General features: G+C 35.4%; 1 protein-coding gene across 1 annotated transcript in view; it reads left to right on the forward strand.

Annotated features, from left to right (window-relative positions):
* Positions 1-17,002, forward strand: part of LOC121388529 (homeobox protein caupolican-like) — a 17,423-nt gene extending 421 nt beyond the window's left edge. The window contains exons 1-5 of the mRNA XM_041519902.1: positions 1-93; positions 1,122-1,361; positions 9,271-9,380; positions 13,619-13,950; positions 16,251-17,002. The exon at positions 1-93 is cut by the window's left edge and continues 421 nt beyond it. Of these exons, the coding sequence (XP_041375836.1) occupies positions 37-93; positions 1,122-1,361; positions 9,271-9,380; positions 13,619-13,950; positions 16,251-16,906 (1,395 nt within the window). The 5' untranslated portion in view covers positions 1-36 and the 3' untranslated portion in view covers positions 16,907-17,002. The remainder of the gene's footprint in view (positions 94-1,121; positions 1,362-9,270; positions 9,381-13,618; positions 13,951-16,250) is intronic.
* Positions 17,003-27,240: the final 10,238 nt, after the last annotated feature.

Consider the following 27,240-nt stretch of genomic DNA (forward strand, 5'->3'; position numbering starts at 1 on the left):
AGTTTTTTTCAGGGTTTTTTTATTTTTTTTTAAATAATGGCATACGCCCACCTTGCTTTCCCGGCCACGACAGCGAATCTACAAACATCTCAGGTAAATTTACCTTTTTTTCCTTCCTCTTAGATGTAAATGTCAAGTATTTTATTTATTTATCACTGGTAAATATTCTAACCGGTGTAAAGTGACGTTACACTAGTCATATGTTAATATAACGCTATTGTACCCTTTTTATATAGAAAGAAAACACATCTTTCCATTATGTGATCCATTAAAAAAACGAAAAAACCCGTATAGTTTATATCAATAAAAAGGTTCATACGATTTTTGAAGTGGCAAAGCAAGACTAAATTGTCTTCATTCAAATGTTGATAATTACTGTGTTGTAAATATAAATATAAAACGTAAAAGTTTTTATTGATATATTTTTTTATAAATTTAATAACAGTTTTGTTTACAAATGCAAAAGGTCATTGCTGTAGACATCACATTTGTGTTAATATTTACTGCTTAATTACACGTTTTAAATAGTTCTTTCTTAGTCAAAGTTTCAATGTTTTTGTTTTCTATATGAGATTTCTACTATGTTTTATACTACATTAATATTTAAAATCTTAATCTGAATTGCATACTTAAAACATTATCGAATGCACAGAGCAGTTAAATAAAATGTAGTGTATGCTATTTTAAATGCGCAAAAAAAAACTCTTTATGAAAGTTAGGTATTTTATGAAAATATGTGTATTAAAATATTTATAAATAACGGTAATTTTTTTTAGTATATTTGAGACAAAGACTAACACCTACCTACATGCTGGAGAAATAATAGGTTAATTCTTCACATGAACAAACGTCAATGTTAAAGTAATTTACATTCATTCGCTCACTCCATTCATTCATTCGTTCATTCAGGTTTTATTGTTTTCAATTGTATTCCATTCATTCAGATTTCATTTGCTTCATTCAATTATTCATTCTTTCCTTCCTTCATTCATTCATTCGTCCATCCATCCCTTTATTAATTAATCCATCCATCCATTCATTCATTCATCCACCTACACCAATTGACACACTAGTAATATCAATTATCCTCATAACTCATCCACGTCTTCTCCTGCCCACAGATGCCGAGTTCGAGCAGCACCCCGACCCCCCGGGCCTGCTGTGAGAACGGCCGCCCCATCATGACCGACCCCCACACCGGGCAGACCATCTGCTCCTGCCAGTACAGCTCCGCCCTGCTCAACTACCAGCGACTTCCTGGTCTCGCCTCTAACCTCCTGGGAGGGGCGGGGTACGGTGGAACCGCCTCTCAGGGGTACGTGTCGCTCGGCTCGGAGGGATCCGCGTTCTACAGCCCCCTCGTGAGTATTTCAAATATTGTTTTCAGCTGCTCTAGTTCTGTTTAAGATGAAGTATTAGATTGGTCATGATAGCACACGCGCGGCGGTAGCAAAAGAAAATATGGGTGAGTGAGATTGATCTTTCGACGATTGGGGGATGGTGTGTGTGTGTGTGTGTGAGAGAGAGAGAGTACTGGGGGTGGGAGTTACTTTTCGCTAGAGTTTTAATTTGCTACTTATTTTATAAAGTCTCTGATTGATTTTCTTTTCTGTTTTCCGTTCCAACCATTGACCCACAACTGTTATATCAAAGACAGTGGTATGTACTGTGGGGAAGTGCATGTAAAATATTCTTTCCTGCTAAGGGAAAACTGTAACAGGTAATATGTTTGAGGACCAACAGCCTGTTATTAAGTAACCAATGTGCTCTAGTGGTTTCGTTAAACAAAAATAAATTTTAACATTATAGTAAGCGCATTTTAACAATAATAAAAAATGTTTATCTCACAAGTAGGTACAAAAAGTGTTAGAAATTAAAAACGACACCCACCCACCAATTCCGCCCCTCATCTCACACGTGGCTCCGCCACCCGTTGGTTCATCGCTCACCAATTCTGGCTTTAATGATCGGCGATTTCGTATTATTATGCGGAAAATTCTCGTCGCACTTTACGATTTCTCTCCATGTGTCCGGAGACGTATCGTCTGGCTATGCCGGGCGTTCTTCGAACTATCTAACTCACTTAAATTGTTTCTCTTACTCACGTCGCCTGTTTATTTTTGTTTTCACATACTCGATTGCAAATCCTAACTTGCATGCGATGAGGTTATCGGGACGATTTCGCCGTCGCTTAATGTTTCGGGCCCTGCAGGGATTTTCGCCAGCAGTAATCGGCGAGCGGTTATGATCGATTGGGGACATTTTGGCTTGACCTGGCCAGCGCCCATTTCACATAAATCTATGTTCATACTTTCGTTATTTATTCTTTCTTCTTTTTTTCTTCTTTGAATCTTTTTCTCTTTTTATTCTACCTTTTTGAAAAATAAACTTTTTTTCTTTGCTTTTGCTTTCTTTCTTACTTTGTTTCTTGAATGCTTGTTTGTTTACTTGTTCTGTTTCCCTTTATTCATTTCTTTCTTTCTGTCTTTTACTTTTCTCCTTTCTTTGTCTTTCTTTCTTATTATTTTTTTGGACTTGCATGTTTGTTTGCCTTATATTTCTTCCTTTCCTATATTTCTCTTCTTTACTCTGTTTTTTTTAATTGTCTGTTCTTTCTTTATAACTTGTTCTCTGTCTTTCTTCTTCGTTCTTCTTGTTCTTCTTCTTCATTAAACAATATATATATATATACACCCCTCCCCTCCCCCTCCCCTCCTCCATTTCGTTTTGTTTTTATTCTTTACCACTATTTCTTCTTTCTTGTTTCCATTTTCTTTATGTCTTACAAGATATCCAAAATTAATTCTTTGTATCAAGTTAATTTATATATTCTGGGCAGTGGCAGAGAGCTCGCTTGATGCGCGGTCGGTTTGAGGTCGAACCCCGTCGGTGGGCCCATTGGGCTGGTTATCGTTCTAGCCAGTGCACCACGAATGGTATATCAAAGGCCGTGGTATGTGCAATCATGCAAGTGGGATGGTGAATATAAAAGGTCCCTTGTTACTAATGGGGAAAATGTAGCGGGTTTCCTCTCTAAGACTATATGTCAAAATTACCAAATGTTTGACATCCAATAGCCGATGATAAATACATCAATATACACTAGTGATGTCGTTAAATAAAACAAACTTTATTTATATATTCTGTGTATGAGTGTGATTTTAGTCTCGTTTTTAGTGTTGTGTTGCTTATGGTAGGTATATCACACAAGACAACACGTTTGTCGTCATTTCAATTTTTTTGTCGAAAAACATTTTCTTCCCGCCCCACACAACTCGTACAAGATCTGTTCCAGGAAATTAACAAGATGGGGGGTGGGGTGGTGAGGGGACTTTGGGGAGGGTGGATTATAAGCACAGAAATTATTTTTTATATATATCTGCAAAATATGTCAGCTTAATTCATCATTTATTTTAAAATTAAATTTAAAAAAGCTAATTGATTTCATTCTGTTGAAGACGAGCACTGTGGGACAACAACCCATTTTTTTTTTTTACCCTAAAATTATCTCAAGAACCGCCCTAACACTTATCGGTTTCCATTACGTCGTAAAAGCAACATTACAACATAATAACATCTCTAAAAACATGGCTTTTTGACACATCACTTTTAAAATTACACGTTTTTATTTATTTATTTAATTTTCTAACCGTGGATCTATTTACACCCATGGAGAACATGTAGAAAAAAAAATTCTATTTATTTTATTTTGTTTTCGGAACAGTTAAATGATACTTATCACGTTGGACGGTGTGGTGTGCGTCTAAATATTAACCGCTCGCACTTGGTTAACTTGTTAGCCATGCTTGGTGATAAGCGCGGATTGAATTCTCGTTTACCCGTGCACTATAAGGTTTCCGTTTTATCGTTCTGTTGAAAACGCATGTCCACGTATAATCAGAGTTTTCAGGCAACCAAATAAGACAGCCGTTTGGGAACGGAATTGGTGGAATTGTAAAAAAAAAAAAAAAAAAATAATAATAATAATAATAATAATAATAATAATAATAATATAATAATAATAATAATAATAATATATATATATATATATATATATATATATATATATATATATATATATATATATATATATATATATATATATATATATATATATATATATACCGACTTTTTAAGAAGACAAAACAAGTCAAGATAAAACGAATATGCTAAATAATAAAAACGAATATGCTAAATAATAAAAACGAATATGCTAAATAATAAAAACGAATATGAAAGCAAACTCGACAAACAGATCAGATGGACGGACGGACAAAAGGAAAAACAAAATGCAAATAGGAAAAAAGGTTTAAGGAGAGAACATTACTCTGAAAGAAGAATTGAACTAGGTGAAGAAAAGAAAGAAAAGTAGAAAGTACGGCCGGACAAAGACAACAACAGAATTGTATTTATAACGCCTCGCATAATGTGCATCATATAAAAATATAACATTAACAAACATAGAAATGTTTAACCCATTTCTAAAGGAGTTATAAGAGATAAAGAGTTATAGTTACTTATACAAGCATGTGTAAGTAATTTGAGTAGGGGGCATTAACAAACAGAAAGGGGAATAGTCAGAAATTAACTAACGATAAGTGCATAAATATTTCATTTTGGATGCAGTCTACTGTTGTTGAGTTGTGAAACCATAAAGAAATTATCAGATCCTCATTCTATGAAGCGATCTTAACGCTATGATCACCTTAAGTGCATAACATCCTAGAGAAGGGAACGTAGCTCAGTGGTAAAGCGCTCGATTGCTGCGCGGATGTTCTGGGATCCATCCCCGTCCGTGTGCCCATTTGGGCTATTTCTCATTCCAGCCAGTGCACAATGACTGGTATATCAAAGGCCGTGGTATGTGCTATCTTGTCTGTGGGATAGTACATATAAAAGATTCCTTGCTACTAATGGAAACATGTAGCGGGTTTCCTCTCTAAGACTATATATCAAAATTACCAAATGTTTGACATCCAATAGCCGATGATTAATAAATCAATGTGCTCTAGTGCTCTCGTTTGACAAAACAAACTTTTGACTTAAGTTCACCTTAGCGCTAAGGTCGCTTCATGGAATGAGGCCCGGGACTGAGGTTGAGGGTGTCGATGGGGGTACAACTTAAATGTTGTTTTGTACGTACGTTCTTTTAATGCAAATAAACCAAATATATTCATTTAATTATGCGCGATAGAACTGGAAACAACTGCCTCAAATTAACCTCCACATCCATCCCTACGATCCTTTATGGAACAACAAAAATAACGATCCTTTATGGAACAACAAAAATAACGATCCTTTATGGAACAACAAAAATAACTGACTTAACTCGATATTTTTTTCATTTCTTCTTCTATTTTTAAGTAATATATTTGTATATCTATATTTTTTTTTATCTCTTTGTGTTTCCTATCCGATTGATGCTTAGTGAACTGAATTTTTTTATACCACAATAAACCTATTTTATTTTATTTTATTCTGGAGACCTGGAAATAAAAAGCGACTCCCCCTGCCACGAGATGATGTTTTAAAAACCCTAATTGACCCTGTGACAATATTTAGTTGTGCTCGTCTCATTTTGATGTCTTTTATATCCGTCTGTGTGTCACCAAAAATATGACCACCCTTTAAGCCAGCCCACCAGTACAGCACACTCAAGAAGAAACCCGTAGCAGGGAGTGCGATATTCTCTCTCGGTTATTAGCTAAACTCAACGAATATTACAAATATTCGCAAATAATAAAAACGCACGGAATATTTAGTATTGCTTTTATTCTTTTTTATATTTTTGTATGCGGAGAAAGTTTACGATTCCGGTTTTTGTAGTACACAAGTTTTATGTCGAACATATTGTCATAATATTATAGTTTATTTGTCTGGCGTCTGTCTAGATTCGGTGGGTAAGATTTACCCGTGGTGCAGTCTCTTTGATGCGAGCGATTTTACGGGCACCCCCATCACTATAATGTAAAGTTTAGCCACACGCGTATGGGCACTGCCGAGCGGAACGAAATATTTTACGACTTCCAAGACACCGTGATAGAACAAGGGACGTTGATTTCTATAAAATTGAAAGTAATGAAATTATTTAAATGTTTATATCTGAAATCGGAACAAAATCCAATTAAAACTATATATAAACGATTTGTTATATATCTTGAACAATAATTAATATTAATTCATGTTACGTCTTAGTCTGTGGTAGGGTCAATTTTAATCGTATCTGCATTACGATTTGTTTATATATCTCAATCTAAAAGTCTTAGCAATATTCATTTGGATTTTATGTTTTGAACCTTCATTATTAAACGTTTGTTTTGTTTAGCGACAGCACTAGAGCACACTGATTAATTAATCATCGGCTATTGGATGTGAAACATTTGATAATTCTGACATTTACTATTCAGAGAAAACCCGTTACATGTGTCCATTATGAAGATAAATCGATGCTCATTTCTGTAGCGACATTTGCTTTTCTAACTAGATTAATTCCATTAGGTTATGCAGTGATATAGTCATTAAAATACATGACCATGTATCTATGTTTAAAGGTCTTAAAAAGCAAATTAAATACAATATAACGCAGTAACTTATAAGCATTGAATGTTAGTTACATGTCATTGCTTATTCGTGTTTTCTTTGAGTTACATTGCAGCTGTTACTTTTGTAGAAGCAAGAAATGTTGTATCATATGCTGTAAAAGTCTGCCTACTGTAAATAGAATTCGTTTAAAGTATAAATAAACATATATATATATATATATATATATATATATATATATATATATATATATATATATATATATATATATATATATAAACATATATATATATATATAACATATTAGGGATGATTACAATGACTAAGTCTCAGTAACAAAACACCCCACCTTCCTAAAAAATTAAATAAATAATAATTATTATAAAATCAAATCATAATTATAATCATACTCATAATCATAATCATAATCATCATAATAACAATAAACAAAGGACGCGAGTATCAATGGTTTAGTTAAAATATTAGTTTTTTTAATTTACTTTGAATAATCACTTTGAATCCTATTAATTTCTGTATCTATTACAATGTTCTGTGAACGTTTCAATTTACTGAATTAATTTCATCATAAAATAGAAAATATATATTAAACTATTCACTGTTCTTTTATTGTTCAGTATAAATGTAAAATACAACGATTATCTTTTTATGTATATCTTATATGTGTTTCATGAATAGTAATGTTAACATGCTTTATTTATTATAGATAATATATACGTTTATGCATGAGAAAAGGGTCAGATCAAATCAATAAAATGTATTGCATTATAGTGGCAATTCTTTCTGGTGATTAATCAGTAAGAAGAACTAAGTTGATTATATGCTTTTATTTCCACTTGTTTTAATATATTAAGGATATTTAATATAACATTAATTGTACTGAAAGTTTATGTAGTTTAAACAAATGTATTACCGTACCATTTTTAATATTTTATAATTAAAATAAAATATTTATTAACTATGACCGTTTACAATAAAGTAAATGCAATTGTCATAATAAAATATAATTAAAGTGCGTTAAAAGCCACTAAACATATTTTTGACAGAATACAACACATGACACGTGAAACATGCATGCATAGTAAATATGAAGTTATTTAATTCGTTTCTCTAATACAGTGGTATGTACATGAAATATAATCGTTGTATATGTCGAGGAGAATGTATACAACTTAAATATTAAGTATAGGTATTTCGTAACATAAAACAATTCACATATATAAAGCAGCTGTTTTGAAATGCGCAGCGGAGAAAGCTTAATGCGTTTGATATACATGTGTTTCTAATTTCTACATTGCAAATTTGCATGTATAAAGTTTTGATAAAAAACATTCTGTATTTACATTACTCATTATACTCATGTTACGTGAGTATAAAGGAGATATAAATGTCGCAGCTATTTTTCAAGGAATAAACACTTTAAAAAAAAAAGAGAAGAAAAGACAAAAAGTTTTTTCCTAAAAAAACAACTGTTTCTTAAATTATAATATGATATTAATAAATATATCCAGATCAATGTGGAGTGAATTATATCTCCACTGTCATTAATAGTGAAAGCACATTCATATTGATTTATTTAGCCCCCCCCCCCCCCCCCCCCCCAACAAAATATGCAGACTCGTTTATTTAAAATGCAAATATAAAACATTTCATAGTCATCACCCCTAGAGCGTTATGTCAATGATGGGGTCTAAACCATTCTATTTAAAGATTATGATCAAATACACCCATTACATATACATGTGCATACAAGCAGGTCCTTCCCGGCCAGTTGATAATATGAGAAGCGTTCGGTTCGTGTCTGAAAATGAATTAAAAGTTATTTAGTTTAACGACACCACTACAGCACATTAATTAATTGATTATCGGCTATTGGGTGTCAAACCTGAGGTAATTATGACACATAGTTTAGGTGAAAAATGCTACAATTTTCCATTGCCAGCAAGGGATCTTTTACGTGCACTTCCCCACAGGCAGGACAGTACATACTATTAGCCAATGGGTGAACCGAGGAGGTTTGATCCCACAATCAGAACACCACAGGCGAGTGATTGACCAACTGAGGTAGACCCCACCGGAATAACTCTAGGTCCGAATGTACGGAAGACACACACATTTCGTTGTTTCATATTTTGTATATACATGTACCTCTAGTTTTGTTTTATTAATTCATACACTTACTTTTGTATGACCCCCAATAGTCGATGTATTATTTGTGCATGCGGTCCGTTAAACATTCATTCATTCATTCATTCATTCATTCATCCATCCATCCATCCATCCATCCATGCAGCCATCCATTCATTCATTCATTCATTCACCTATTCATTCATTAATTCATTCACCATCTATCCATCCATCCATCCATCCATCCATCCATGCAGCCATCCATACAGTCATCCATTCATTCATTCATTCGTTCATTCATTCATTCATCATCCAGCCATCCATGCAGCCATCCATTCATCCATCCATCCATCCATGCAGCCATCCATCCATCCATCCATCCATTCATTCATTCATCCATCCATTCATTCGTTCATTGAGTAGCATTAAATTTAATGTTTAGATACATACAATAAACGTGTGAGTGTCTAATAAGCCCATTTAAGCTTGACAACAAAACATCTTTATGTCAGCGTTGTACAGTGTTATGTGTATTGTCATTTGTCATTAATAGACAATTAACTAACGTACCGTTTCTTGTTCCAGGGCTCGACGGCTGGCACGGTCCGGGAGACAGCGGAGGCGTGGCGTTCCCTCACCCAGCCCGCGTTCTCGTATGACCCCTCGGCCATGAGCTTCTACCCTTATGGCGCCAGGTAACTATAGATTTAATTGTTGTTATCCTCTTCTCTCTCTTTTTTTCTCTCTTTTTTTCATTCTTTAGATATTTTTTAAAATTGTTGTTATACTCAACAAAAATATTTATGGCCAGCCTTTGCTACTGTAATATTATTAGCAAGTATAGATCACACATGCTTTCTAAACGTTGTTTGAGTAAATTATGTTTGAGCAAAAATCGCGCAAGCGATGGTCTTTTGTTATTTTGTACAAAGTGTAAATTATAATGCAGATAATATCTACTGGCACTTAATTAATTGTGTTGCGTATATATGTTATCGGAGTTTAGACTGGTTGGCGCCGGGTTCAAACCCCATGACCAGCCTCAACCTATTCTGGGTGTACAGACCAATGGGTGGGTGTGTGTGTGTGGGGGGGGGGGGGGATTATAAAACCACTATACTAACTACCCCGTTACTTACTGGTGGGATCTAGCATTAACTCAGTCAGTAGAGCAGTCGCTTGAGGCGTATGGGTCGAGGGATCGAATCACCTCTGTGGAGCCATTATTTGATGGGGGTTGTTTTCCTGTCTTAGTGCCCCACAACTGGTATATCAAAGGCAGAGTTATGAGTTGTCTTGTATTTCTGGTAAAATGCATATAAAATGTTCCTTGCTGCTAACAGATAAATATATATGGTTTTCTATAAAGGCTACGTTCCAGAATTACCAAATGTTTCACATACAATAGCTGATGATTAAGTAATAATTAACCAGTGTGCTCTAGTGGTGTCATTAAGCATAACAAACTTCAAACTTTAGTGTCTCTAACCATTAACACATAAATCTTTATCCTAGACAGATGATAGGCCCCAATTCAATTGACTATAATCAGGAATATAAATATAATCCTATAATTGTGATGTGGGGTGTGGTTAATTGGGGCATTGCTAGGTGCATTTTGTATGTGTGTGTCCAGTCATTATCAAATACTACAAATTATAAATTAGACTGTATTTATCAGTACTTTGAAATGAAAAATACTGCTTACTAGTTACTTTGGTGTCCATGCACTTTATGCTAATTAAAACATATATAATATTGTCTTAATAAAATTTAGTACGATGGCTTTAGGAAAGTAAATTATATTTACTAAACTACTTTAATATTATTGTGATAACATTTAGTAAGAAAAATCAATGCCGATACCGTTTTGAATACAACTCTAGGGTTTTGTCATTGGGGATATAATTTTCTTACACTTGCTGTATGTATTACACCAATAAAAAGCGAAAAACATGTAAACACGATATGGATGTTATTGTATTTACGTAAAAGAAACAAAACAAACACAACATTAACACTCTAGAGTATCCATTACATTGAAGTTTTATTGTAAAGATACCATCTGCCAAGATTACAACTACACGTGTACGTGTTCTTCTGTGCGATATTTCATCCACTAAATACCACAATTTATTATACATGTACTGATACCCAGAAAGAAGTAGCGCTATCTTAATGGTGCAGGATAACACAATATAAGGCGCTGGAACCAGTCATAAAACTACATTTTTGCCCCAACGCCGGTCCATAAATTTGTTCCGGTTCGTCCCAGGAAGCTTCATAATCAAACAAATTATGGCGATAGACAAACGATTCTGCTATCGCTCTAGATATATATTTTCAGTAATGTACATGATATGTTCCGAAGACTGAGCATTAAATTAGACATAACAAGATATTCTCTGGTTAACTAAGCTGGAACATCAGACATTTATGAGTTCACCCGTTCATTCGGGATCACCTTTCACTTGTCCTTGTCATTCAAGTGGGATTTAAAGATGGCGCGGGCAAATATCATATCCGCTCTTATACGAAACTTCTGCTTTTTGCGTTTGCTTCACGATTCAGCGCTACGTACATAGAACCTGTGGTCATATTTAAAGGCGCATTATCGTCTGCACCATATATTATGATATGTTTTGTTAATAGTGTGAATCAGTATTATACTACATAGTGTTTGTGTCCTGCATAAATATCTCTTCCAGATATGTGGCTTGGGGAATGAACCCCTTAATCGTCTGAATTTAAAAAAAAAAACTAAAACAAAACACACAAAAAACAACAAACAAAAAAACAAACAAAAAAACAACAACAAAAAAACGATAATGAAGTGGGAATGTTTATAATGACATATATTAAAATGTTTGTTTGAAAGTTATGTTATCTTCTATCAAGAAATGACATTATAAAAATGCAATAATTACAATAATTAATTCATAAATATTTTAATAAAGAGACAAACTTTCAAATATGATATCTCTATTTATGTCATATTGACTGTGTATTAAAATATATTAATTTAATAATATATTCGCATTTTGGAAAACGCTACATGAATAGAGAAACAAATATATATTCCGAAGAGTTTCACAACCAATTTAAAGTAAATTACCTTTGTGAATTATTTTATCAATTCGATTGTTTCTTATAAATACATTTACAAATAGCGTTATTCGTTTAAAATAATAGTGAAAAAGATCAATAAATAACAGTGATATGTGACATCCAATTACCAAAAGATGTCAATGTAGTTTTAGTAAATTATGCATTTTATATATTATATAATTTGTGTAAGATATTTCAAAATGCATGCTAGTATATATTATTAATATGGACAAGTTTAAAATAAAACACCCCATCAGTATCTACATAAAGTAAATCATGTGTAGCTAATCACGCAGGCTTTGTTTCCTTGCATTTGGTTCGGGGTTTTTATTGATGAAAGATGATTTAAAACTCTGACAACGTTTAGTCTTGTGAATACTTAATTATAAACATTTTCTTGCCCGCATCCTGATTCGGCAAATTACGATTATTTGAAACGATTATGTTCTTAGCTTGTTGATTAATATAAAACATAACGAAACATTTAATATCACGAACGTCGAAGCTTCGTCAGATTAACTATGTTTGTAATTGTTGTGATTACTGCGATTATTTTAACAATAATTGTCATGTTGCATAATTAACATCGTAAAATATGTTTAAATAACATTCTTATTTCACCCGGGTGGTACAAAATCATAATTATAGAGATAAACCAAACAACGCTAAACAATAAACAAATGTCTGCTGGAGCTGGAAGATATGATGACACGGTTATGGGATGGGGTGGAGGGGAGGATTCCACTTTTAAGATGTTGGCCAATGTTTTATCATGACACAATCAGCTATTTCATGTACACTCTTACCTTTAGGGGAATGGAGTGGAAAGTTTAAAAAGTTAAAGTTTATTGTTGTTTAACGACGCCACTGGAGCACATTGGGTTATTAATCATCGGCTACTGGATCTCAAACATTTGGTCATTTTGACATATAGTCTTAGACAGTAAAGTTTGCTTGTTTAACAACACCACTAGAGCACATTGATTTATTAATCATCGGCTACTGGATTACATGTTTTCTATTAGAAAGTACAAAGAATTCTGTGTATACGTTTATAAACAATATTGTTCACTTTGAATGGTACCTTGTTGATATATGTGTATATATATATATATATATATATATATATATATATATATATATATATATATATATATATATATATATATATATATATATATATATATTGTTTTTTATTTTAAAATATCGCTAATTAATGATAAAAAAGTAATTTATCATTTGTGATCTAGAAAACAGATATATTTATAAAGTAAAATATATTTTACTTTATATAAAAACTGGTCATATTATTATTGTTTTGTTGTTCTATTTGGGATCTTTTATTTCTACTTTTTTTTCAATTCTAGGGGTGTATATTTTCCCTTCCTTCTAGTCCAAAATTAGTAATATGTTTCTGTTTGTATCAAGATTATTTTGTTTTTTAACCATGATATATTCAAATCTTAGAACCACTGACCACGACTAGTATAATACAGTGTGGAATGTGTTATCCTGTCTGTGGGAAAGTGCATATAAAATATCTCCTGCTGCTAATGGAAAAATGTAACGGGATTCCTTTGATGACTGCGTGTCAAACTACCAAATATTTTACATCCAATAGTCGATCATTAATTAATCAATGTGCTCTAGTGGTGCTGTTAAACAAAGCAAACTTTCCAATATAAGACTATATGTCAAAATTATCAAATGTTTGATATCCAATATTAATGAATCGATGTGCTCTAGTGGTGTCGTTAAACAAAACAAAATTCAAACTTGGAACTATTGTTACAATTACAATGTAATTTTAATTTTTTCTCTTCAGTTACGGTGGTCTGGACTTGAACGCGAGACGTAAGAACGCTACCCGCGAGAGCACCAACACGCTAAAGGCGTGGCTACAGGAACACATCAAGAATCCCTACCCCACCAAGGGAGAGAAGATCATGCTGGCCATCATCACGAAGATGACCTTGACCCAGGTCTCCACGTGGTTCGCCAACGCCCGGCGACGGCTGAAGAAGGAGAACAAGATGACGTGGACGTCGCGAAACCGAGGCGAGGACGACGACGGCGACAATTCCGGTGACGAAAACGACGACGACAACGACGGCGACGAAAAGAAGCTTGATGGCGAACTGGATGGAAAAGCCAGTCGTAAGTACATTCCCGTACAACAATGTACATTTTCTAGACGAAGATTCGTAGTTATTTGTTTTATCTGTCCCGGTCCCAGTCACTGGCGAAGTCAGAGATTGTGCCCGGAAGAGACGTGCTTAAACCCTAATTGTTAATATGTTGTCCAATCCAATGCATAGTTATTATTTCATAGTGCCAGTGCTGGGGTGTATTAGCACATTATAGTTCACCTCGTGGTATGTACTACCTTGTATATGGGAAGGTGCATATAAAAAAACATCTGTTGTCAAGCTATGTGCCGGTAGCAGGTTTTGAGCCATTTTCTAGACCAAGTGGCATAACCGTAAAATATTAACACAATAGCCGTTTGTATCCAGTTTCAAGTGCAGTCTTGGGCACACACCTCAGCTATCTGGGCTGTCCGTTCAGGACAGTGTCTTATTTATTAGTTGTTACTGGTTAGTCAGAGAGAAGAGGGTGTAGTGGTCTTACTCCCACACATTGATTCGTTGGGATCCGGTACCGGGCTGCGAACCTTGTACCAGCCTGATGCTCGATGGCTTAACCACGACACCACTGAGATCGGTCTGTTGTACACATCACAATATCGTCACGGGTCATTACAGCCTGGATGAGAGATCGTGTTTCTCTCTAAAGACATCTTTCTCGCCCGGTTGTCCGTCGAACACAATGGCCCCCGATATCGAGTGGAATTAAACCCAATAATAGCCTTGGCAGTAAATAGGATCGAGTCTTTTTCCAAACTAACACGGCCCGTATGGCGGAAGTGTTGATTCAGATACAACACAAAGCTCGCATTATTCCAATTATCAAAACAAGCTCATTGGAAGATTAAAGGTTTTCCAACACAATTAAATGGCACAAAGTAAGCGGCCCATGTAAAGTGTTCCTTTGGCGTCATGCCCCGTTGAAGTCCACAGTGATTGTGACTTTGTGACATGTCACTTTTGAGAATGCCCAGAATCGCTGATACTGGCCTCCCTTTGGTTTCTTATCCTGAAGCTGAAATTAACAACCCATGTGGTTTTCCGGGGAAATGAACATCATAATGATGAATTTCAATATGTTGGATTAGGATTATATTTGAATGCAGACGCCTTTCGTACTTAAGTTTTCTGGACACAAAATTTCAAATTAAGATCGAAGAAAAGGCTAAAATATTTTGTCTGCACAAAAGAAATATTTCGTATAACAACCATACTGCAATCATAATAATATGGCAGGTGCAGTGTTGGGTTTGCGGACCAGTACCAGCTCCGACAGAATGCGAGTTTAAAGCGGATCAATACAGAGGTGTAAAAGTTAAAGTTTGTTGTGTTTAACGACACCACTAAAGCACGTTAATTTATTAATCGCCGGCTTCCAAATGTCAACCAAGTGGTCATTCAAAGAAAACCCGCTACATGTATCAGTAGTGAGGTTTAACGACATTACACTTACACACTTACATGTGTCTCGCAAAACGGTACACAGTAAAAATATATACTAACCCAGGACAAAATATTTGGTCTTCAATAGGATATCAGCACCAAAGTAAATTAATAACAAAAATGATTATATGGTTTGTTTTTATTATTATTATTATTATTATTATTATTATTATTATTATTATTATTCCGGAAGCGATAACTCAGAGTGTTGTAGATTGTTGTTGTGTTTTTCGGGGGTGGGGGGTGGGGGTGGGTGGTATTTTTTATTATTATTTTGTTTGTTTGTTTTGTGGGGTTTTCTTTATCTTTTCTTGCTTCTTCTTTTTTAATGCATCTAATTCAGTATAGATATTTCGTTTCAGTAAAATGCTTAATCTGTCTAAACAGGCCTCACGCGAGGTTCAAATCTCTCACATTTTGAAAGTGCGAAGTTTTTAAAAGAAGGGAGACTTTATATTTTTCATTAAAAGTAATAATTTTTAAAAATGCAAATAATATTACTGTTCTCTTTTTTTGTCTTCCTTGTGTGAAACAGACAAATCCGTCCTACTGCTGGCCAATAATGATTTCCATTGTCATATACATATATATATATATATATATATATATATATATATATATATATATATATATATATATATATATATAATATATATATATATGAAATAAATAAATAAAATGTCATCCCTTTTAGACTAAAAGGGATGACAATTTTTTAAAGGCTGAGCATACCTGGACAACAATGCCCTGGAAGATATATCAAAACTCTCAGCGTTCTGATACATTAATAATTAATAAAGGTGTCTGATTATTAATAAAAACACTATTTCATATATGGTTAATTTTTCTCTTTTTTCTGTTTTGTAGAAGGTTGTGAAGAAAAAAACGAAGACATCAATGTCGAAATTGACCTATCTCTGGAGGTCAGCAAATCTAAAGTCCCGTCAGAACCAATCAAAACCAAGTTCTCCAACGATCTGTTTACCGACGAAGACTGTTTGTCTCCGGTTCCGAGTGTTGGCGAAGATTCGCGAAGCCGTCTCTCGCCACCCCAGTCACGTGACTCAGACTCTTATAGCAGCGAAGGACTGAATCATTCGGATATGGAACACGATCCACAAAACAAGCCAAAAATTTGGTCCGTGACTGACTTTTTACACAATACGTCATCAAAAGTGTTGGGAGGTCCTCCGAGTATGTTCGATAACAAAAGAAACTGTGGTGGTGGCGGTGATTCGCAAGATTCCAGATTGACGCAGAACATTCTCGGGGGCGTGCAATCGAGCACCACTCCCGTGACGTCTCTAGGACACAACCCCTTGTTCTCATCGTACCCCCACTCACTCGGCTACAATTCCAGCTCCTTTCCTTACTCTCTGTCGACGTCGGGGATGGGGAAACTTTTATCCAGACAAGCTTTAAACCGATTTAGTCCCTACTCGACCACGCCCATTAGACAAACCGCCACAGACTCTGTGTTCTCCGGCCCCCGGGATTTTAGTATTGTCCGGGAGGGTGAGTGAGTAGCTAGGAGTGTCTAGGATGTGTCACGCCCAGTGCATAGACTTTATAATGTATGTTTGATTTTGTTTATTTTTTCGTTGTAATAAATTGTCGAAATCCAACAAGTGCTGTTTGTTCTCAGTATTATTATTATAGTCCAGCGTGTGTTAAGCGGCCGACTAAGAGAGGTTTCAAAATGGAGTATTTTGTTTTATAAAGGTAGCTGCTTAATACAGGCCAGTTTGTGCCAGAGTCGAATCAGTTAGAAAGGGCTCTTTGTATAACAAAAATTTGTCTATAAAGTACATTTGCATAATGTCATTTTAAGTGCCCTTTTTAATGAGTTGTTTGTTGTTGTTGTTGGGTTGTTTTTTAATTCAACATCCACAATATAAAACATTAAATTGTCCTCCACTCATTGTTTTTAATTTGTAAAACCCCTTTACGAAATCCTGGATTCGCCACTTCATTTCGTTACAAAATTGCACGCATTTATCTTTCTGTTTAACGACCATCTGTTGTCAATGGACACATTTCGAAACTGACCTATCTCTGGAGGTCAGTAAATCTAAAGTCTCGTCTCTGGTTGGCCTCTATACACAGGTTCGACAATACTAGTAGCTATTCATGTGAGAGTTTGCAGCAGTATTGTGAAAGTACGTGTTTTCGACCTTTATTTAAATTCCAGCATGCATTTGTTTTTCATTTCAAATTATTTTTCGTGCTTATATCCAGTTAATATTTAAGCACACGCTGTCCTGGGCACACATCTCAGCTATCTGGGCTGTCTGTCCAGGACAGAAGGTTAGCGGTTAGTGGCTAGTAAGAGAGAAGAGGGTGTAGTGGTCTTACACCTACCCATTGAGTCGTTAAAACTTGCTCTAGGTGGGAGATGGTACCGGACTGCGAACCCAGTACCATACCAGTCTTATGTCCGATGGCTTAAACACGACCCACCGAGGCTCGTACCAACATGCATGCCTGTGTCCTGGTTACATTAGTGCAAAGTGTTGATTCATAGCACATTATTGAGAAAGATAAATACGAGGGTTTTTTTTTTAATCGAGATCATTTGTATTAACATGATATATAGATGACAGATTTTAAAACAAGATCTGCCGACAATATGACGAATATAATAACTCGGTGATCTGTCTGCATGTTTAGTGAGTTCCGCATCCATGTACTGACCGGTGTGTAAATTCCGCATATCTTGCCTAGTGGTGCATACCACGTTGTTGTAAATGCCTTAAGCTGCATATCAATCATACTTAACGTATTCCTAAACTGTCTCTCAACTTTAAAATATTTGTTTGACGGCCCTCAAAAAAGAGGTTTCGCTTTTATCAAATATCACATTTTTATAAAACTATTTATTTTCTAAATATTACTCACGCACATCAACAAAAATAGTTATTAAAATTTCTTAGTTGTGGTGATGATGATGGTGTCCACAACTACGACGATGATGATGATTATGACGACGATGACGACACTAGCGACGGATGTAATGATAATTATAATAAAAAGGTCGATTATAACGATGTTGCAGATGACGAACAAACGATATTGATGGTGTAATGGGCGTGGTTCAACATAAAATAGACAACCTTAATAATAATAATAACAATAAGAAGAAGAAGAAAAAGAAGAATAAGAAGAAGAAAAAGAAGAAGAAGAAAAGATAATGATGATGATTATTTCGGGAATACAACAATGCTGCTGCTGGTGATAATGATGATGATCATCATAATCATTATAAAATTGTACAATATATTAATCATCTAAATCACTGATTTAAATTTTAACATTGAAACAAATGGTTGAAATGGAACTTAGCAACTATGATCGACAATAGTTTTAACAAAAAAAGAAGAAAAAAGAAAAGAAACTGGGAAAACCAGAAGACGACTTAGTTTAATGCTCCGTTCTTGGTACGAGCCTCTAGCTATAATCCTTACCATTGACCAACGTTGCAATAACGGACGATGTGCAAGTCACTTTCACCGTGTCTATTTAAAGTCCACGTGTTCATATCGCCCTCGCGAATACTGTTTTATTTTATTTTACCTGAGCAATGTTTTCACCTGTAGCAATGTACCGAAAAACACCTGAACACCTGTGCGTCTTTCAGAGATAATTCAATCAACTAGGAAAGACAGGAAGAGTCGCGGTAGAGGGGCGAGTTTAGTTGCGCATATCTGTTATATATCTTTTTACCTGTACATTTATTATGGATATCAGGGCGGATCCAGGATTTGGTAAGGTGTGGGGGGGGGGGGGGCACAAAATTCTAAAAAAGGGCAATTTGAGTTTGTCGAAGGTAATAGAGCCTAGCTCCCAAAGGGATCGATATGTGTCGGGGTTTCGGAGGTATGTGGCCAGAAAAAAATATGAAATAAAGATGCTAAAAGATGCATTCTCAGGTGATAAATTTAAAAACAACATTAAAGTGTTATTAAAAGGACACTTCAAACAGCCGTGGGTGGGTGTCAAGGGACCCGTGAGACCTCCCCCTTATGATTTCCCAATGGATTTCCCCCGAAACAAGTTGAACCAGTAACGCCCAAGTACGGACCTTTTTAAAAAAAAGAAGAAGTCATTTCCCACTTGAAAACATCATGTGTCACATTTTCTAAGTGGCCTTATGGTACGTATGCAACCCTATGCATTTGTAACATATTGAGCTTAGTGTTTGCAAGCCTTTGAAATATCTGCCAGCTCAAAGATGGCATTATTGGATCTACAAGCTGGAGTTCGCCTTTTAAGTTTTGATCATTCGCCGAGCATATTGTGTCGGGTTTTTGTGTTTCGTCATTGTACCTTGTAAATGAGTTCAATTCCGGTATCAAAGGAGATGGTTGATATTTTTTTTGCTCAAAGAATCCACCGTGAAATGACACCAAGATCAAGTCTATTTGGGAATGGTTTCTGTTGGAAGTTTCTAACATTCAGTAAGCAACACGTGTGTGTGGGTTGGCTGTCTTAATATTATTTGTCGGTGTAGATTTGTTTTGTTGTTGTGGTCGACGATGTCTTCTGGTTCGTCGGCTCAAAAAGACTTGCATTAATAATCATAATAACAAAAATCATAATATTAAATAATATAAAATATAAAATAAAATAAAAAACGAAATATTTTATGATATAATAATATAATCAAATGGCTATGTTTAAAGAATAGATAAAAATCCAACAACAACAACAAAAAAGAAGAGAAACACCCCCCCCCCCCCCATAATTCTTCATTTATTTAATTTTAATTTAATTAAAAACTAGTTCATTAATTCATTTTATTATATATAGAGGATTCGTCACGAGTGTTTTTAATATGTAAAATATCAACCGGGTCTATGTTAATCGATAATTGTGGAGGCGCTGCCTAGACAAATACCGATTAAACAGACACGGTTGATATTTTACATATTACAAAACACGAGTAGCGATTTCGGTGTATTCTATAACACTTCTAAAATAACCTTTTAATTCGATATTTAGTATACTGAAGTTCTGAAGTCGCCTCACCGGTAATATGACGTCACGCACTTTCACTAAGTCTCATCAAAACGCTCAGGTATACAAGTCTTGTTGGCTGTACACAATGACCCATTGACAGCAAAACACCACTAACCGGGTTAACAATGGTAAATATCAAATGGGTTTATGACATGAATCTTATGGGTAAGTTATAGGATAAATACTGTTATCCATATACCTCATCTTGGTATTATTTCAAGATGTATTCTATGCTGGAGGTAGAAGTGTATAAAATAAATTCAGATAAAATTAAATAAATTAAATAAAATATTCCTACCTAATATTCTTACAATTTATACGTTTCTTATGTATGGTTATAATATTACACAGAATATTATATTTATCACTTCCGCACTGGATACTGCCCTGATGAATAACCTTATGTAGGTTTTGAGGACATAATCACCTGAAGGGTGTTGGTTGCACAACACTATTAATTTTGCTGTTGAAAAAAACTCATACATTGTGTATATATATATATTATTTTTCATATGTTTAAAGTACGGAAGCATGGTGCAAAAACAATAAATTCTACTCTCAAGCTTTGTTTTACAGACACTGATTGCTTATTGTTTACGCAGCCATGCTTACGGTGACAACATACATATGCTCAAATCTTTTTTATTAATTTCCAAGACAAAAAACAGAACACATACAAACATTTTTGTTTTCTTTCACAAAAGCAAAAGGAATTTGAACACTAGTAGAGCATTCAATCTCGTATCTCTGCACAAGACAGATTCACAAGAATATTTTGACAAGTTGAGATGGTATGCACCCAATAACAACTGTCAGGAGTTTCATGAATAGAAAGACAGCCACTATCGAGCATACTAATACATTATTGGGCCAATTTATATTATGATATTTTGTTCTATTCGGAAAACAACCTTTAAGAGCAATTGTCTGAAGATTGAACTAATTTATAGAAACAAAATGCTGAAAAAATTCAGATCTGGGATTAGGAATAATTATTAAGTTACAAAAGAGTTCATCATTGTTTTATATTTAAAATGAGTTGCAATAAAAAATGTTCCGGGTGGGACAAGAAGGAGACGTTAAGTGAAATGACCCTTGTCCTAGTCTGTTTAAAGGAAGACTGCCAATCTCCCACACAATAAAAGTCACAAAACCAAAAATATAGATAAAATCAGAGATTAGACTTCAGTATCTAGTCGGTCATTTTCAAACTCGAATTTGTTTCTTAAAACTTCAGACTAAAACAGACAGACAAACAAACAAACAAGCCCCCCCCCCCCCCCCCCCCCCCCCACACACACACACAAAACAAACAAACAAAACAAAAGACCCACATATAACGGGCCATTAAACATAAATCTATTGTAATTTATTTTTGTTGTTGGCCTGGTTACTGAGAAAATTATAATCAGATTTTTTTTAAAAACATGCAATTTAGGACGTTCATAAAAATACTCATAATACAACCAAAAAATCCTAGATCTACGCAGTTCCTTTCGACGCCACATTTGTTGTAAGAAGGAATTTGATGACATGATGGTAATATACATTTTTGTTTAATTCAGCGCACTCAAATTGTTCGAAAGAAACATTCTGCGAGGGTTGGGTTGTTGTTGTTTTTGTTTGTTTGTTGTTGTTTGTTGTGTTTTTTTTTTTTTTTTTTTTGTTTTTTTTTGTTTTTTTTGGGGGGGGGATTTCTGTTTTTCACAAGTTAGTTGTTATTAACATGTTACGATAATATGCTGGTGGTTACATAAAGAATTGTCGAAGTATTTTTAGAATAGCAGAAACAATTTTAAGCACCATCCGCCCCCCCCCCCCCCCCCCACCCCGTCAATAATTTCAATAATAATAATAATAATAATAATAATAATAATAATAATAATAATAATAATAATAAGTTTTTGTTGTTTTTATTCCTTTTGCTTGCTTGTTTTTTTTTTTTTTTTTTTTTTTTTTATTATTATTATTAATTGGGGTTTTTTTTTTTGGGGGGGGGGTTTGGGGGGGGATTTTTTGTTTTGATTTCGTGTTTTGTGGGTTTTTTGTTTGTGTGGAGGTTTGGGTTGTTTTGGGGGGTTTGGGGGAGGGGGTTGGGGGTTGGGGGGTTTTGGGTTTTTGTTTGTTTGTTTTTTAATGGTCGATGGTTGTTGGCAACACTATTTTTGTCAAACAGTACGATTCTCATTGCATTTATTTATGGTCCCCAAGCAGTTGATCATGTTCCATTAGAAATTGCATGCATTCTATTCCAGTAATAAATACTTCATTCAGTATGCAATATACACTTGTAACACTTCTACAGAAATAGCACGATCTTTTCTTACATTCAGAATACCGAATGTGTCCAAAAATAGTCACTAACAATTTAAACATGCGTGGGAAATAACTGATTCCATTGAAAATGAAATCAAACACGTCTAATTGTTTAGAATATTTCTTTTCACAGACCCACTGGAGTAGCCTATTTTGGATTGCCGTTTTCTTTTCTGTCGACGAAATCAACACACTCGAAACGTTGTACATTGCACGGCGAAATGTATCAAATGTAAGACGCAATCAATACGATTAGCATTGATGGCAGGGGGTTCGTCGATTCACCGCCAAGTGGCGCTCTTTCACTAACGAGTCAGCTAGTGCTCTGGAGATAGGGAGGAATTTACGTTTGATCGCTGTGAGATATTTATTTCCCTTTATGAATATGAAAAACCTAATAAGTTCGAACGATCTATTTACGACCGAGGCAGGGCGATAAAGTGTATCTCTTGCAGACATAATTGTCACATTCATGTTGTATTTTAGGAGCCGGGTCGACCCTAATCACACCACCTGCTGTAATTAAATTCCCAGTCTGAAATACCGAACTCCGTTAATTACGTTCCTAGTTCTTGACGTACTGTAGTTTGAGGTTGGGTTTTGTTGATGTTTTAAGATTATTTTACACAAGAGGAGCATAGGCATCGGAATCGGGGAGCGGGCGGGCGTGTGTGTGTCTCCATTTCTGAAGCTGGAGGGGCCAGAGTATGCGTCCCCAGTGGTGTAGCGAGGGGGAGGGGACGACGGGGGGCATACTCCCCAATCATACTTTTTCTTTCTTGTTGTACTGTATTCATACATACATACATCCATACATCCATACATCCATATACACATACATACATACATATATATATATACATACATACATACATAATGTGGGTCCCCCCAATACTGGGTCCCCTCGCCAATTTAAAATCCTGGCTACGCTAGTATGCGTCACCCCAGTTGAATATGGGATATAAATATGTATGGGGTTTTTTTTTTTTGGTGTGCTTTTTTTCCACTCCAGTTTCACGACAGTTCAAACAAATGCAGCTCATTATTCTCCATGTTATTAGAAACTGTTTTAATACTTCACATTTAATAAATGGCCTCTCCAGTTTCCGGTATTTTTCGACACCTCTGATGGATGGCGGGATTTTTCTCGAATTTTAGTTTTAATTTTAATTTTAATTTTAATTTTAATCACTGGCCCGCAGGAACCATATCTGGCGTAGGTAGGGCCACGTCTAGTGGAGGGGGTGGGGGTCACAGCTTCTATAATGGGAGGGGGAACGAGTGATATTTTTACTGTTATTAATTTATAGTTGGACAAAAACAACAACCAAAACCCCCACCAAAAACCGTACATTGTAATCTTCGAGTGGGCAGCAGCCACTCCCATCTCCCCGGTTCCTACGGCCCTGCCGCTTGCCTGCCTGCCTACCAGCCAGCCTGTAGCATTATGTTCAGTCGGCTTTGCCATTTGTTTTAATATTAACCACCTGAAAAATTATATTTGAAAAATAAATATTTAAATACATGTATCTAGTACGTTTGCCAGTGGTATATCAAAGGCCGTGGTATGTGTTATCATGTTTGTGCGATGGTGCATATAAAAGATCGCTTGCTACTAATGGATAAATGTAACAGGTTTCCTCTCTAAAACTATATGTCAAATTTACCAAATGTTTGTCCTCCAATAGCCAATGATAAATAAAACAATCTGCTTTAGTGGTGTTGTTAAACAAAAACAAACTTTAACTGGTAAGTTTAGGTTATATCGCCACCCAAGCAACCCCAACCCAACTGACCTTTATCTTTTACCAGAGGTCATACAAATACATGCAAATAAATCACAAAATAAACTAGTTAAAGGGACAGACCCTAGTTTCAACCCGTGAAAATTAACACTGAGTTTAGTTAATCTACAAACCTGTAACACATTTTGGTAAAGTTACAATTGAGTTAAACATGAGTCTATGACTTTGAAATGGTGAAATACCCTCTAAAAGTAGACTAAAACTCGACTCCATAACTGTTACCTCTCAGACGCACGAGCGTTTTTAAAAATATGAGAAATACATTTTGTGATATTAGAAACACCAGGATGACCAAAAACACTTCGAATGTATGGAAGTTGATAATCTAAACAATAAAATTTAAGTAAAGTATGATTTAATTATCAAAAACAGTTATAAAAGTAAAAAATATGCGTTAGTGGTTAAAAACTAGGGTATGTTTTTTTTCCTTTTCCCTTTTTTTTCATAAATTGTTTATATCTACTTGGCTCTGCGGTTCCAGTACACGTAAAAGTTGGCGGAGAGTGGGCCGATCCATCTTAATAAACGGGAGTGACAGGTGAGCCGCGTTTTACTAAGTTGAAGGCAGAAAGTTTTAATGAGCTCCGATACACCTGGGAAGAACATCTCGTTTCGGTGTCGTGACCGGTGTCTGTTCGGCGATGTTTTCTGTCAGCTTGGTAAATAACAGGACGTCCGAGCTGTGTCAGCGACTTGAGTAGATCATCACCGCGACATTAAAGGTGCATGTTCCTCTTTCACCACTGTACGCACGTAATGGTGCACGATGCACTTACATCAGTGTACGCTATTTATGGTGCACGTTCCTCTTTCACCACTGTACGCACGTAATGGTGCACGATGCACTTACAGCAGTGTACGCTATTTATGGTGCACGTTCCTCTTTCACCACTGTACGCACGTAATGGTGCACGATGCACTTACAGCAGTGTACGCTATTTATGGTGCACGTTCCTCTTACAAGGGCGGGACGTAGCCCAGTGGTAAAACGCTTGCTTGATGCTCGGTCGGTGTGGGATCGAACCCCGTCGTTGAGCCCACTGGCTATTTCTCGTTCCAGCCAGTGCACCACGACTGGTATATCAAAGGCCGTGGTATGTACGACCCTGTCTGTGGGATGGTGCATATAAAAGATCCCTTGCTGCTAATTGAAAAGACTAGCCCATGAAGTGGCGACAGCGGGTTTTCTCTCTCAATTTCTGTGTGGTCCTTAACCATATGTCTAATGCCATATACCTGTAAATACAATGTGTTGTGTTGAGTGCGTCGTTAAATAAAAAAGTTCCTTCTTAAAGGTGCATGTTCTTCTTGCAACAGTGTACGCACGTAATGGTGCACGTTCCTCTTACAAGCCGTGTGTTTTCTTCTAATATTACAGGGAGGGACGTAGCTGAGTTTCAAAGTGCTCTCCTGAAGCGCGGTCGGTCTGTGATAAAAACTCCCACAGTGAAATGACGTACCGTGTTCCTGTTTTATGCAATGCATTTCTCAAACGTGTGGGGCGGGACGGAGCCCAGTGGTATATCGCTGTTTAGGATCGATCCCCGTCGGTGGGCCCATTGGGTTGTTTCTCGTCTCAGCCAGTGCACCATAACTGGTATATCAAAAGCGGTGGTATATGCTGTCCTGTCTGTGAGATAGTCCATATAAAAGACCCATTGCTACTAATGCAAAAATGTAGCGGGTTTCATCTCTATGACTATGTCAAAATTACCATATGTTTGACATCCAAAGGGCGATGATTAATAAATCAATGTGTTCTAGTGGTGTCGTTAAACAGACCAGACTTTATTTCTACGACATTAATAATTAGATATATATATATATATATATATATATATATATATATATATATATATATATATATATATATATATATATATATATATATATATATATATATATATATATATATAATATATATATATATCTCTATATATATATAATAGGCTAAAAATAAAGACGAAACTTAGAGGCGGTTACATTTTCATTTTGAGGAACTTGTACCTTTAAACTTTAGACATCAATCTTCGTCAAATCAACTTAGTTTTTTATTTCGATACAAAAGCTAGATTGATTGATGGAGGGATGGAGGGATGGAGGGATGGGGGTGGAGAGAAGAAGGGAGATAATAACGGAGAAAGCAATGCATGGATGGATATTCGGTTTCGAGGGGGGGGGGGGGAGGACGTACCTACGAACGGGAGGGTGGATGGGTCGGTGGCTACTAATTTTATAAAGGGATATACAGATATACATTTGTTTCATTTTGTTGGAAAAAACAATATAATGTTTTTAAAGAATGTATATTATATATACATTCTTTAAAAACTTTTATAGGCTAAAACTAAAGCTAAAAAAAAAGAGAGAAAGAGAAAAACGTTGGGGGGAAAAAAACGAAATGTATGATTGTGTCAAAGTAACACATACCTATACGCGTGAAATTACTCACAATGTCAAGGTGTCACAATCCATTCAGGGGCGACTTGTCACAGGACTGCGAATATGACAACCTTGTCCAGCCCTGGGCGAAGTATTCTACAAAACACTGATTAATGTCAACATAAAATAAGGTGCTCAAGGAAGGGATTTTTTGTGCTAATTCCACGAGTGTAAATAACGGTAATAAACAAGAGGTTAATACCTCGTTTACATCTTTAAACTAATTGTCATAAGTCGAGCCAATAAATAGAACTTAACCTGTTTGTTATTGACTT

This window comes from Gigantopelta aegis, chromosome 14 (genome assembly GCF_016097555.1).
Source record: "Gigantopelta aegis isolate Gae_Host chromosome 14, Gae_host_genome, whole genome shotgun sequence".
Lineage (NCBI taxonomy): Eukaryota > Metazoa > Mollusca > Gastropoda > Neomphalida > Peltospiridae > Gigantopelta > Gigantopelta aegis.